Raw genomic sequence first — 15610 nt, forward strand, 5'->3', positions numbered from 1 at the left:
ATCTTGCTCTTTATTTTTCATTATAAATGTAAGCCTGCTTTCCAGAAGTAACTCTTTAATGCCAATTTTTCTTTTTACTTTATGTGTGTCCTATTTTTCATATTTTAAGATCCAACTTTTTATTATTTACATCTGATACTTTCTGGTCTACTTGCAAGAACTTACTGAAGTAAATTATCTTAATTTTTCAAAATTAAGATAGTATCCTAGTTTTAAGGCAATTTTTGGATATGAAATTATTTTCATGAATAAGATTTGGTTATTTTCTCCCCAATGAACATATTCAAATCAGATTTTGTTATACACTTCCTATCATCATCCTTGAAGCTGGCAGACAACACACCAATAATGGATTCTTAAACACAAGCAACAGAGGAATAATTCATATACAGAAGACATGCATTTTTAATAAACTGGGCTAGTCTACCCACAGTTTCAGAGTATTTATTTTTATTGACTGTATTCTCTAGGTAATACAGCAGGACAACAAACAAACAAACATATAAAAATGATCATAAATATTAAATGTTTCCTTGGACTGAAGGAATCAATAATTACATAATTATTTCTCAGCTAATATAGCATATACTTTTTATTTTAAAGAAAATTGCCCATTTTCAAGTGAAAATACTTGGTATTTGTGAATTGACTTTTTATGATTTGCTCTTCAGGACACAGGTACAAGTATAATGTGGTTGGCATTGAGGGACAATGCTAATTTAAGTACATTAGCTCATTGAGAATGAGATTTAGGAAAAATACATAGTTTTTTGGAACAGGACCCTGAAATTTAGTAGGAGGATTACCTCACATAACAAGATCACAGAGGGAGACTTGGCTTGGGATTTGCAGATGATGCGAGTGGAAGAGAAGCAGGATGGGGATGGAGACAGGCTGGAGACGATGTGGTCAGAGGACATGGGCTAGAGCACACTTGCCTCCAGAACACAGGATGAAATCAAATAACCATGATACTGATGGGCAGAGTGTCACATCCCTTTAGAGTAACTGATCCGCATAAATTATGACTATCTGTTACTATTGCTTAGGTGGCTGAGATGTATTTACAGCTAGACCTGATAGTTCCAACCCCACTGATGAACCATGCAAGGGTCAATATGCTACCATGTGATGCATTTTTTTCCCCTTCCTATTTGCTTTCTTAAAAAAGCAACTAGGACATTACACATAAAACCCAGTATTAATAGAAGGTCACTAAGGCCCCTATCACATGTTGCATATATTATGTAGTTAACTGGTTAATTTTGTAATAATTTTAGACTGGCCACACATGCAAAGTAATTATCACACCATGCAGACATCCATCCAGCTGAGGAGCCAACCAGCTACAAAGTTAGTGCTTGAAAATGGGTAACAACTTTAAAGCTGGTTTATATCCATCTTTAATTTGAATGTGTGGCAAGGCCATGTGGTCACAAAGCTGTGGACATAAAAATTAGGAAATGCCAGAATGATGGCTGCTGGTCTAACCTTAATTCAGCCCCTATTATTTATGTATTATTATGGTGTTCAATTATATGATTACACAATAGTTATACACATATATACACACATAGCTTCAAGAACAGCTATAACCATAATACAGCCGCTTCAGAATAAACCAAACATAAATATTTTCTTAAACAGTATAAAAAATCTTACAGCAACTAAGAACATCAGCAGCTATCAACATATCTGCTTTTCTGTTCATCCAAACTAAGTCTTCCAGCCCAAGTGCATGTCACCGGTTCCTGCTGAATATTCTGGTCAGTTCTTTGAAGGAGAAAATGCTTCTATTTAAGGGAAAATTCCTGACCATTTTCCAAAGCTGTTTCTTCTACAAGCTCCCCTGTTCCCCTAAATCAGTGGTGCTCAGACTTCTGACCTTCTAAGCCAGATGAAATTGGTTGGTTTGCAGGCCCTATCCAGCATGCACTTGACACACAGGGTCAGTCCATGGGTGTGATCTGACATGCTACCATGGCCCAACACTGAATGGAAGCTGCAACAATTAATGCTGCTGCTCTCCCACCACCAAACTTTCAGACTCATGGGGAGCCCTGTGGGCCAGATTACACAGCCATGTAAACCAGATTTGGCCCATAAACCAGAGATTAAGCACCATAGCCATATATATTAAGGTGTGTCTTTTTATTTCCCCAGTCCCCTGTGTATCAGTGGTGCTCAACCAAGTACTTGTATACTGATGGAAAAGATCTTAGCAGTCCAATGATGTTAAGAACAACATAAGAACGTAAGAGCTTCTACCCTGGGTCAGGCCAAAGTTCCACCTAGACCAGTCTTCTATTTCTATTTCCAACAAAGATAAGATACTGTAGGGATAAGTAAAAGACAGGTGGAGGATTAGCATCTTCCAAGTGACCAACAATTTTCTATGAAAATGACAGTATCATTGCCAGGAGTAGTTAATAAAATGTATTTAGAACAAGTACAAACACCCTAATTTAGTGATTATGATTTTGAGTTTAAGGTTTCTTGAACAAATAAATAAACAAACAATATTATCAACTTCTTTTGTACAGCCACTGGCTGTCATTATCTTACCTCTTGTAAAAACTTTTCACTCATGGGGCCAAAATGATGCCCTGGGGGCCTAATGCCAGATACCACCAGTCCTGACCCAAAGATCCTTGGCTTCTGCAAGTCAGGCTTAAACTTGTCATACAAAATATTAGGTGGTTTAATATCCCCACCAGTTGATGTTTTCTGTTCCTTTGCCATAGGCACACCGCAGGCCGGAGAACCATATGACAGGGTGGTTGGGGCAAAAGAAGGGTCAAGCTGGTTGATTGACTGAGGGTTTCTTCTAATGTAAGTGATAATTTTGGGTCTCACAGGTTTGGGCTTGGGTATGGCAGGGGTTATCTCAATATTTTCTTCAGGCTTTTCAATGCAGTCACTCTCTTCATCATTCTTGTCTGTAAAGGAGCCCTTGGAATGTACCAGGATTGGTTTGGGGATCCCACTGTTGCAAGCAGTCTTGATAGGCACTTTAGGGGATATATTTAACAACTGTGAATCATCAATGGGAGGTAGGACTGAGGAGGGTGACAGTTTGTCAACATGAAGTGCATAAAGATCCTTCAAATTACTATTTGATATAGTGGGCTGATTATCAATATGCACAGTTGCCACTGGGCGCAAGGGAGTTGGAACACATAAAAAGGCTTCAGCCTTTGCTGAAATTTTATAGCTCTCTGGTGCTTCATCTGAAAGATGTTTCTTTGCAATAACTGTCTTTTTATTCTGAATTGAAAAGCTCACAGTTTCCAAATCACTGTCCTGGTTGTTAGGATGCTCATTTGACACTCTCTCTGTACTAAGCACTCGGTGTTGATCTGTGAGATCAGAAGCAGACAGCCTGGTGTTGTCAATGTTTCCTTTGACTAGCGTCAGTTTATTCTCATTAATTTTCAAGGTTTTGCTGTCAGGTAGATTAAAGTTTTGTATAAAAGATATATGCTCACCAACTGTTCCAATGCAACTTGTGTCAGCTTCATGTAAGCTTTTGTTTTTTTCAGACACGACTTTGCCACTGGGTTTGCTGTCATCAGGAAGAGATAATAAAGTTTCCACTTCTTTGTTTGTTATGTGCTCCTCAGTGACTTGATTAGTTGCTCTACTGTCATTAGCAGTGATTCCTCCTCCTAACTGAGGGCAGGTGATACGATCACTTAGAAGTCTGTCATTGGAGTAGGCTATCACTGGGTTTAAGTGTGGATCCTCTGCCTCTCTACAAAAGTCTTGAAACTGGGAAGCCTGCACCTTGGACACTTCATCCCCAGGCCCTTTCTTTTCTTGCATTAATGTACTTTCTTTTTTTCGACATCCTAGAAATTCTACCAGCATAATTCTCTCAATTTTCTGCTGGCAAATATTTTTAGACTGTAAAGATGGTGCTGTTTTAAACTCCAATTTTCTACTTTTATCACCCCGACTTAATTGTGCTTCTGGCTTACTAGAAATTTCACTGGGTTTAACAGTTACGTTTAGAGCTGCATCAACAGCTTGCAGTGTGTTTTCACTGTTCACATTTGGTATGTTATCCACATCCATTTGGATTTCTGGCTTATTTAATTTTTTGTTTTCTGAGGTAGACGGTTTAGAATAAAACACAATATTTTCCTCTGAGGTATTGTCAAGTGGATGAAAAACCATACCTAGAAAATGATCTGCTGATGTTTTCTGTGATTTCTCAGTATTACCAATCAAATGGTGTGATGTATCAATGGAATCCAGTGATGCAGAAAGCAAACGTTTGTGAGACACACGTCCAGCACATTCTTTTGCAGAAGTTTCAGTTTTAGCAGAAAATTTACTTGGCCTTCCCAAAGAAAGCCTCTTTATTCCCTCAACCTCAATGGCCTTGACCATTTTGCCCTTAGATAAATACTGGGTAAATTCAGCATCACCTTTTGAAAGAACCTCTGTGTTGCTATCATTTGCACTGCTCTTCAAATTAGACAGACTTTGTCCTCGGCTAATACAGAGATGCCTTGAAGTAACCTTAGCTTCATCCATCTTACAATCTTTATCCAATTTCTTACTTACAGCAGAAGGCTGCCTATGCTCTTGTATATTAATGTCACAAATCTGAGATTCTTTAAAGACAAGAAGTTTATTCTGCTCTGCATCCAATTGTGTCAGCTTCTCTGACCCATCAGTATGCACACTTCTAGTTTCACCTCTCAAACCACATCTCCTGCCCTCGCCTTCTGTGGTTCTGACTTTTGTCACAATCTGATTAGCATTGGTATCTCCTACATTTACTATGCTTTCATTGTTATTTTTTATTTCAGTTCTGTTGTCCTGTTCCTGGGTGTAGCATGCCTTGTTTGGAACCACTGGTGCACTCATTTTGAAAATTCAGGTTACTGTTGTGGCAGTCTTTTTTAATGAGAAAGTTTTTTCTTCTATCAGTTTAACTATTATGCATGCTTCAGTTAGGGGTTTAAAATAAAAACTGAACAGCAGAAAATTCTTTCTCCAAGTGTTTAAAGTCTTATGTCAGATTCATATTGTTGTGCTGCTCAACTGTTTTCAGCATCACTTCTTGACCCAAGAAATCTTTATGACATAAAGCAGGGAAGTTTAATGGAAGCGTAATAGATCTGTTAGGTTCCTTCTGAATGACAGTCAGTTAATCCACTGAACCTGTAAGGAAAAAGAAACACAGAACAGTGTGACATGAGTGGTACTTAAAAAACCCCCATGAATATTAAGTAAAACTAAAATCCTGTTAAAATCAGCAGAGCTCACAGCCATATGAACTACAGTTGATTACAGTGATTTGTAAAGTTTCAATCACCGTTCATAACAAACGTTTATAACTTAAGGTCTGGTTTACACTAAAAAAAGCTACTGCCCTAATTGTGTTGCTGAGGAAAGTCATTTTTAATCAATATAGTTTTACTAGTTTAAATTAATTAGTTTAATTAATATAATTTTTACTACTACCCTAGTATGGATGCAGTTAGGGCAATATAAAATTGTCTCATACCAATATAGATTTTATTGTTTCCCACATATATAGGATTAATGTGCACTGATACTAGCCTTTCATGGTACAATTCTGTCCATTCTTGGCGGAGGGTGTGGGGGGGAGGTGGGGTATCAAGGGTATGGGTGGGAGGTTGCTCCTTATCTGTAATGGTGTGCTTAAGCAGCAAAACTTCCTAGCATCAAGAAAGTCTAAGAAATACAATTCTGGCTACTTCTCTTCTTCCTCTAAACCACAGTCTTATGTACATTAAATCTGCTTCTGTGCTAACTGGTTGGCACAGCTAGCAGAAAAAGATACATTTTTTTGCTATTTCCTAGTTGGTCTAATACAAGGTATAATTTTTTAACCAAGAGTTCTAGATTTTTGCATTTCTTGGGCTCACAACACTTTTTTTGGTGGAGGCTTGTACAGATGAACTGTGGCTTGCTAACATACAATGGCATATGCGCATGCACATCTGCAGCGGTCCACACACTGGTGATAGTTCATTCTAGCATTCCAGAGCTCTGCCCTGGAGAACACTAGAAAGCAAACCTTCCCTCACTTTTGTTCTGGAGTTAAATAAGGAAGCACATTCTCTCCCATTTAAAACAGCTGGTGAAGGAGGTTAAGGACAACAAGAAGAGGTTCTATAAGAATGCTGGCCAGAGAAGAAGGACTAAGGAAGCTATGGATCCTCTGTTAACAAGCTAGGGGAAACTCCTAACTGAAGATACAAAAAAGGTGGAGCTACTCAAAAACTAGCCTCAGTCTTCACTAAATAAATAAACTGCCGGACATGTAATAGGGACTATCTGGATAAGGAAGGGGACAAGATTTCATAGATTTCATAGACATTAGGGCTGGAAGGGACCTCGGGAGATCATCGAGTCCAGCCCCCTGCCCAAAGGGCAGGAAGTCAGCTGGGGTCATAGGATCCCAGCAAGATAAGCATCCAATTTACTCTTGAAGGTGTTCAATGTAGGTGCTTGAACCACCTCCGATGGCAGACTGTTCCAGACCTTGGGGGCTCGGACAGTAAAGAAATTCTTCCTTATGTCCAGCCTCAAACAGTCTTGCAGGAGTTTGTGACCATTCGACCTCGTCATCCCTTGGGGCGCTCTGGTGAACAAACGTTCCCCCAGATCCTGGTGGTCAACCCTGATAAACTTATAGGTGGCCATCAGATCACCCCTGAGCCTACGCTTTTCCAGGCTAAAGAGCCCCATGTCTCTCAGCCTGTCATCATAAGATCTGTTTTCCTGACCTCTGATCATGCGCGTGGCTCTCCTCTGGACTCTCTCAAGCTTCTCCACATCCTTTTTGAGTTGTGGAACCCAAAACTGGACGCAGTACTCCAGCTGCGGCATCACCAAGGCTGAGTACAAGGGGAGAATGACGTCCTGGGATTTGCTCGAGAAGCATCTATGGATGCACGCCAGCGTTTTGGTCGCTTTACTAGCCGCAGCATCGCATTGCAGGGTCATGTTCATCTTGTGGTCAATGATGACCCCCAAGTCTCTTTCTTCTGTAGTGCTATCCAACGTAGCACTGCCGAGCCTATAAGGAAGCTGCAGGTTTTTCCTCCCAAGGTGGAGAACCTTGCATTTTTCGGTGTTAAACACCATGAGGTTCTTGTCTGCCCATTTGCTGAGCTTGTCCAGGTCAGCCTGGATCACCCGCCTATCTTTTGGCGTGGATGCTTTGCCCCAAAGTTTGGTGTCATCGGCGAACTTGGCCAGTCCACTCCTGACTCCAATGTCCACATCGCTAATGAAGATGTTGAACAGTATGGGTCCAAGGACAGAGCCTTGAGGGACCCCACTGGTCACAGGGCACCACGATGAGTGACTGCCATCAATTACAACCCTCTGGGTCCGACCACGAAGCCAGTTTCCCAGCCAGTGGATCGTGGTGGAGCCAAGGCCACAACTGGCCAGTTTGGCCAAGAGGTGATCATGGGATACCAGATCAAAAGCTTTTTTGAAGTCAAGATATATGACATCAATCTCTTCTCCCTTGTCCAGGTGATAGGTCACCTGGTCATAGAAGGAAATGAGATTGGTCAAACAAGACCTACCCGCAACAAACCCGTGCTGGCTATCCCTTAGAATGTTAGCCTGGGCCAGTCCCTCAAGGATGGCCTCCTTAATAAACTTTTCTAAGATCTTCCCCAGGATAGAAGTCAGGCTAATGGGCCTGTAGTTAGCCGGATCCACTCTCCTCCCTTTCTTGAAGATCGGCACCACATTGGCCTTCTTCCAGTCTTCGGGCACTACACCAGAGCGCCAGGAGTTTTCAAAGATCCGTGCCAGGGGCTGGGCTATGACGCTCGCCAGCTCCTTGAGTACCCTGGGGTGCAGATTGTCAGGGCCGGCTGACTTGAAGGTATCCAGCTTCTCAAGGTGTTCCTTCACGAGGTCAGCATTTATGGAGGGTAGGGGATCCCCCTCACCCAGATCTCCCTGTCCCATAGCAGGCATGGGCGTCCCATGTGACTGATGAAAGACTGACGCAAAGTACCTATTCAATAGGTTGGCTTTTTCCTGGGCGTCAGTTGTCAGTTGCCCCATCTGGTTTAGCAGGGGTCCAAAGTTGCCCTTGCTTTTCCTCCGGCTCCCCACATATCTGAAAAAGGACTTTTTGTTGTCCTTGATGCTTGAAGCTAGTTGGAGTTCAGTTGCAGCCTTGGCTTTCCTGGTTTGCTCCCTGCAGGACCGGACAATCCCATCCTCCATCCTTTGTAGGCTTTCCTTTTTAGCCGCAGGAGGTCCGCTAGGTCCCTGGAGAGCCAGGGGGGCTGCTGTGCCTTCTTGCTGCCTTTCCTCCGTGTTGGAATAGATTTAGCTTGTGCACTGAGGATCGCTTCCTTGAGAAGCAACCACTCTTCCCAAACTCCCATCTCCCTGGGGTCATGGTCCCTGAGGGCCTGACCGACTAGCCTCTTGAGCTTGTCGAAGTCGGCTTTTCTGAAGTCAAGGACTTCTGTGTTGCTGACTGACTTGCCAGCTTTACGGCGGATGGTGAAGGTGATCAGCTCGTGGTCGCTGTCACCCAGTTTCCCATCGATCACTAGGTCACTGATTAGGTCAACCCCCGTAGCCAGTACCAGGTCGAGCAGCGCTTTGCCTCTCGTTGGCCCATAGACTTCTTGAGTCAGGTAGAGGTCATCCACGCATGAGAGAAAGCTTTGCGACCGCTCGGATTTTGCTGAGTGATCTTCCCACGAGATGTCCGGGTAATTGAAGTCACCCATGACAACCAAGGTCCTGAAGCAAGCGGCCTCAGTCAGTTCCCGGGCGAACTCCTGGTCAAGCTCAGGACTTTGAGTGGGAGGTCTGTAGTAGACTCCCACCGTTCTGTCCCCTGTGCCGTATTCCCCACGAATTTTTACCCAGAGGGTCTCTAGCTGTCCATGCTGGTCGCCAACATCAGCTTGCAGGGACATGTAGTTTTCCTTCACATAGAGACCTACACCCCCGCCCCTTCTGTCAACACGATCCCTCCTGTACAGGGTATAGCCCTCTATACCTGTGGTCCAGTCATGGGTGGAGTCCCACCAGGTCTCCGTTATCCCAATGACGTCATAATTCTTTGCACTGAGCAGGAGGATGAGCTCCTCCTGCTTGTTGCCCAGGCTCCTGGCATAAGTGTACAGGCAGGCAAGTGTGCCCTTGGGGGCTCTTGCCTTGCCCACAGATTGTGCCAGGGCTGGGGCAGGGTGGGCTCCCTTAAGTGCCTTGGTCTGCTGGCTTTGCAAGGGTCGCTCAGCGGGCCAGCAGTGGCAGTAGTCCCCCCATCCCCCAGCAGGCTTAGTTTAAAGCCCGGTGGAGCAGGTCAGCCAGCCTGGCTGAGAAGAGCCTCCTCCCCAGAGGTGGAGGCCATCTCTTCCCAGCAGCTCGCTGCCTCTCTCGCCAAAGAGCGGGCTGTGGTCGTGGAAGCCAAAGCCTTCCCGATGACACCAGCTCCGCAGTCTTTGGTTCACTGCATGGATCCTCCTCTCCCTCCTCAGCCCATAGCCCGAGACTGGGAGGATCGACGAAAACACCTCCTGAGCTTCCAGACCCCTAAGCCCCGCTCCCAAATCCCTGTAGCGCCTCATGACCTGGCTGGGGGTGCTCTGAGCCGTGTCATTGGTGCCCATGTGAATAAGGAGCATGGGGTAGCGGTCTGTGGGCTGGAGGAGCTGCGGGATCCTCTCCGCAATGTCTCGGATGCAGGCCCCCGGGAAGCAGCAGACTTCCCGGGCTAAGGGGTCGGGGCAGCAGATTGCCTCCTCAGTGCCCCGCAGGATGGAGTCTCCCACAACAAACACCTTTCACTTTGTCTTGGGGAGAGCGGGGGCAGCAGCTGTGGTTGAGCCTGGGTTGCCTGCGGGAGCTGGCAACTGAGCAGGCTCTGCTGGGGCTGCAAGAGGGAGGAGATAACAAAAGAGATGATCAGAGAGCTTTTGTTGGTTCTGAATGAATTCCAGTCAGCAGGGCTGGATGAGCTTCATCCCAGGGTCCTGAAAGAACGGGCAAAGGAGCTCTCAGAGCCCTGGGCAAGGATCATCATGAAGTTGTAGGAGATGGACCAGGTACCAGAGGACTGGAAAAGGGCCAGCATACTGCTCCTGTTTAGAAAAGGGCAAGAAGGAATACTCAGGGAACTATAGACCAGTTAGCCTCACACTAATTCTTAGGAAGTTACTGGAGCATATCCTAAGGAAGAACATTTGCAAGCATCTGGATAAGGAAAGGCTGATCGCAAGCAGCCACCATGGATTTATGAAAAACAAATTGTGTCAAACAAACCTGATTACCTTCTTTGACAAAAGTAACTGCTTGGGTGGATGAAGGAAATGCTGTAGATATAGTGTATCACGACTTCAGCAAGGCTTTTGACAAGGTCCTGCATGAACTTTTAATTTAAAAAAAACTGGGGAAATGTGGACTGGATAAAACTACTACAAGGTGGATAGAATAAGTGGCTCAATAGCTGTAAGCAAAGGTTAATTATTAATGGGTCCTTGTCAGAATGGCAGGAGGTTTTGAGTGAAGTCCCACAGGGGTCTCTCCTGAGCCCAGTGCTGTTCAACATGTTTATTAATGATTTGGATGCTGACATAGAAAGTTTCTTGAGCAAGTTTGCAGATGAAAAAACTGGGAAGGATTGTGATCATGTTGGAAGCTGCAAATGCAGTTCAGAAGGATCTGGTAAGCTGAGCTAAAACTAACACGATGTGGTTCAATATGGACAAATGCAAGGTGCTATACGTAGGGAGGAATAATCACAAACGAAATGCAAATGGATGGCAACTCTGTGGAAAAGCACTTGGGAGTCTTGGTAGAACACAGACTCCCCATAAGTCTGCAGTGTGATGCAGCTGCACAAATGGCCAGTGCAGTTTTGGGCTGCATCAATAGAAGCATTAATTCAGCTCCTGAAGGTTCAAGACATGGGAGGTGATAGTGCTTCTCTACTTAGCACCGGTTAGGTCTCATCTGGAGTACTGTGTGCAGTTCTGGGCTCCACAATTTAAAAAAGACAATGAAAAGTTAGAGAGGATCCAGAAGAGGGCAACAAAGATGAGCAGGAGCTTGCCGTACGAGAAACGGCTGAAGGAGCAAGGCATGCTCAGTTTGCAGAAAAGGTGCTTGAGAAGGGACATGATAGCAGTCTTCAAATACTTGATGGGCAACGAGAAAGAAGAGGGAAAGCACTTTTTCTGTCTTGCTGCAGAGAGGAGGATGAAGATCAATGGCTTGAAGTTGCAGCAAAATAAATTTAGACTGCATACTCGAAAACAATTTCTTTACTGTGAGAATAGTGAGGCAGTAGAATAGACTGCCTGGGAAAGCTGTGGTCTCTCCATAACTGAAGGTGTTCAAGAAGAGGTTGAATAGCCACTGGTTGGGAATGATCCAGGCGCAGCTATGCCTATGTTCTACCTTGGATATTTCCCGGGCTTCTGGGCTTTGCTCCCACCTTCTTCACCATTTTTCTGCTATATGTATCTGAGTGTTTTCAAGCCTCCCCAGAGGCACTGGGTGTTGGCTAGAGCTAAGGCTAGAGGCTTCAGCTGAGATGTGCTGATTCTCTTGTTAGGAACAAATCTGGAGGCTCCTGGCTAGAGGGTCTCGCTCCGCTGCTCACGGTCAGACCAGTCACCATATTTGGGTTCAGGAAGGAATTTTACTCCATGATCAATTGGTATGTGGGGTTTTTTGCCTTCCTTTGTAGTACAGGGCATGGCCCTGTGTCTGGGACCTCCTGAGTGTATATCGACAACATTTTATAGAAGCAAGACATTGGCTGCCAGGGCTCCCCTGCTTTACCAGTGGCAGGTTAGGGTGTTAGGTCTCTGTTGTGCCAGGGCTGATGGTAGTCTTATGCATAGTTTAGATCAGGGGTCAGCAACCTATGGCATACATGCCAAAGGTGGCACGCAATATGATTTTAATTGGCACGTGCACCGCTCCCCCTGCCTAGGCGGAAAAGGACTGCCTCCCTGCCCCGGCCCCAGCAGGCACAGTGTCAGCCTCAACAACCTCCCCACCTTATCCCCAGCCCCGGTGGGCACAACGCCGGCCCCAGCTACATCCCTGGCCCAGCCCTAGTGGGCGCTGAGCCAACCCCAGCCACCTCCCCACCCCAGTCCCAACAGGTGCAGCGTTGGCCCCAGCTACCTCCCCACCTCATCCCACACCCCAGGTGAGAAGTAAAAGGGATGCTATTGCAATCTTGCTACCCATTTGTCCACTATACAGACAACTTCACTTCAACTTCTGCTTTTATACAAAAGGTAACTGTTTTTCAAATGTCAAGAGAGACAGCTCTCCTTAATATCTAAGCTGCCTCCCCACCCCTGCACCACCTGTCTGTCATGATTTTTTTTCACTGTAAATTGAAGGGTACATTTGACAAAATGTCACCTCCTAAGAAAGCAAAGTTAGATGTCCATGCATTTCAATACTATACGTATGTTTATTTCAAGTTCAGCATTTTCAAATTTGTCCTTCACTTCTAGGTGCTCGAGGGGAAAGGGGTCACAGGGAGAAGCACTGGGAAGGGAGGGAGACAAAGGGCAAGGGGGCTATCTGACCCCGCAGAGTTATTTTCTTTGCTGTAGCAGTGTGTGTGGGGGTAGGGAGGGGGGGATGGGGACACTTTCAAGGTAAACTCCCAATAATGAGATTCTATACCTGGAAAATATAACAAATGTATACATTTTCCACATACAGAGTCTAATTTATGGGGTCTTATATTTGAATAAATATGGTAGTTTCCCCATAGCAGAAAGTTGATGAGCCTGACACAGAAATATGAACAATCCCCTACCCTCCATCAATGCTCACCTCGTAAAGGAACACCTTGAGAAGCTGGATACCTTCAAGTCAGCCGGCCCTGACAATCTGCACCCCAGGGTACTCAAGGAGCTGGCGAGCGTCATAGCCCAGCCCCTGGCACGGATCTTTGAAAACTCCTGGCGCTCTGGTGTAGTGCCCGAAGACTGGAAGAAGGCCAATGTGGTGCCGATCTTCAAGAAAGGGAGGAGAGTGGATCCGGCTAACTACAGGCCCATTAGCCTGACTTCTATCCTGGGGAAGATCTTAGAAAAGTTTATTAAGGAGGCCATCCTTGAGGGACTGGCCCAGGCTAACATTCTAAGGGATAGCCAGCATGGGTTTGTTGCGGGTAGGTCTTGTTTGACCAATCTCATTTCCTTCTATGACCAGGTGACCTATCACCTGGACAAGGGAGAAGAGATTGATGTCATATATCTTGACTTCAGAAAAGCTTTTGATCTGGTATCCCATGATCACCTCTTGGCCAAACTGGCCAGTTGTGGCCTTGGCTCCACCACGATCCACTGGCTGGGAAACTGGCTTCGTGGTCGGACCCAGAGGGTTGTGATTGATGGCAGTCACTCATCGTGGTGCCCTGTGACCAGTGGGGTCCCTCAAGGCTCTGTCCTTGGACCCATACTGTTCAACATCTTCATTAGCGATGTGGACATTGGAGTCAGGAGTGGACTGGCCAAGTTTGCCGATGACACCAAACTTTGGGGCAAAGCATCCACGCCAGAAGATAGGCGGGCGATCCAGGCTGACCTGGACAAGCTCAGCAAATGGGCAGACGAGAACCTGATGGTGTTTAACACCGAAAAATGCAAGGTTCTCCACCTTGGGAGGAAAAACCTGCAGCACCCGTATAGGCTCGGCAGTGCTACGTTGGATAGCACTACAGAAAAAAAAGACTTGGGGGTCATCACTGACCACAAGATGAACATGAGCTTCCAATGCGATGCTGCGGCTAGTAAAGCGACCAAAATGCTGGTGTGCATCCATAGATGCTTCTCGAGCAAATCCCGGGACGTCATTCTCCCCTTGTACTCGGCCTTGGTGATGCCGCAGCTGGAGTACTGCGTCCAGTTTTGGGTTCCACAACTCAAAAAGGATGTGGAGAAGCTTGAGAGAGTGCAGAGGAGAGCCACGCGCATGATCAGAGGTCAGGAAAACAGAATTTACGATGACAGGCTGAGAGCCATGGGACTCTTTAGCCTGGAAAAGCGCAGGCTCAGGGGCGATCTGATGGCCACCTATAAGTTTATCAGGGGTGACCACCAGCATCTGGGGGAACATCTGTTCACCAGAGCGCCCCAAGGGACGACGAGGTTGAACGGTCACAAACTCCTGCAAGACTGTTTCAGGCTGGACATAAGGAAGAATTTCTTTACTGTCCGAGCCCCCAAGGTCTGGAACAGTCTGCCAGCAGAGTTGGTTCAAGCACCTACATTGAACACCTTCAAGAGCAAACTGGATGCTTATCTTGCTGGGATCCTATGACCCCAGCTGGCTTCCTGCCCTTTGGGCAGGGGGCTGGACTTGATGATCTCCCGAGGTCCCTTCCAGCCCTAATGTCTATGAAATCTATGAAACAAGCTTTGTTGCTCAAATAAAAATGTATTTCCCTCAAATAGACAGCAAAACTGATGAATATAACAACATTCCCCTTTTTATTCATGAGAGTTGGATTTTGCTTTCAGACAGATATTTATACTATAATAATATAAATTTGTTTAAAAGGAAGAATGTTCCATGTGCTTTGCAGACTTGAAAGGATGACACCACAAAGGAATGTCCTGCACGAAAAAGAAGTTATCACCATTGCTCTGACTTAGTTCTTCCAGGAAAACTAATACAAGGAGGATAAAGGGAAGAAAATTTTCCTGAGTCATCCTCTTCAAGATTTCTCCGTTAGCCTCCCTGAGAGTGGTTCCATCACAAAACAACACCTGCCACCAAATTCCGTGGAACTCCAGGATCTGCATAAATCACAAGGAATCAAGATGTTCATGTCTATTCAGAGGCATGGTACTGCTTTCAACTTAGTTCTGGATCTCTGCATCCCATGGAGTTATACAGACAGGGCTTCTGAAGCTAGAAGCAATTTCCAGATGCCATTTAAAACTGTGTTTTCACTGTGGAACCAGGGTCTTAAATATCATAGGGACCAAAGCTGAAATATATGTGAAGCAGATGCAAATGGGGGTTGGGAAGCACAGTTGGACTTGGCCAAAGGGATTCTTCTGCTGGGTAATAGGTAGAGAAGTGGGAGTGGGTTGGGCTGCAGTTTTCAATTCTGGGGAGTCTACTTTTGTTTCTTATCTCTGGTTCCTTTTCTCAGCACCACAGGGCTGGTGGATCCTTTTGGCCTCAGCTTACCTATTTCATCCTGCATCCCCACATGAGGATTCTTGCACCTAACATCCGGAACCCAGGCACTGGATTTTGTCATTCCTGCCCTGCCATGACCCCACTCCCATCCCCAACTCATACCTTTCATCACCTCCCATTAGTTTTCCCTAGAGTCAGTGGGAAGAAAAGAAGTTTTGTTTCATTTGGGCTAAGCCTCAGTTCAGCATTCACTTACCGTAGGATAGCACTGGACACACAAATAGTGACCACACAGCAGCTGACATGTGGTACATCCCTCCCTGTCCTTTTAACTTGCTTTTAACTTGTTTTTCTGTCTATACCCACAGTCGTTCTTTTTTATACGATACAGTCCCTTAAATCTTGCATATCTAGTTTACATTTTCTGACCAACTAAGTAATGGTC

The 15610-nt window shown here is 45.3% G+C and overlaps 1 protein-coding gene across 1 annotated transcript in view; it reads right to left on the reverse strand.

Annotated features, from left to right (window-relative positions):
- Positions 1-15610, reverse strand: part of MTUS2 (microtubule associated scaffold protein 2) — a 545233-nt gene that overhangs the window by 324749 nt on the left and 204874 nt on the right. Inside the window, exon 3 of the mRNA XM_090028232.1 lies at positions 2566-5175. Within this exon, the coding sequence (XP_089884358.1) occupies positions 2566-4878 (2313 nt within the window). The 5' untranslated portion in view covers positions 4879-5175. The remainder of the gene's footprint in view (positions 1-2565; positions 5176-15610) is intronic.

Source organism: Crocodylus siamensis, chromosome 1 (assembly GCF_052110815.1).
Source record: "Crocodylus siamensis isolate JL-2025a chromosome 1, ASM5211081v1, whole genome shotgun sequence".
In the NCBI taxonomy this organism is placed as follows: Eukaryota; Metazoa; Chordata; order Crocodylia; family Crocodylidae; genus Crocodylus; species Crocodylus siamensis.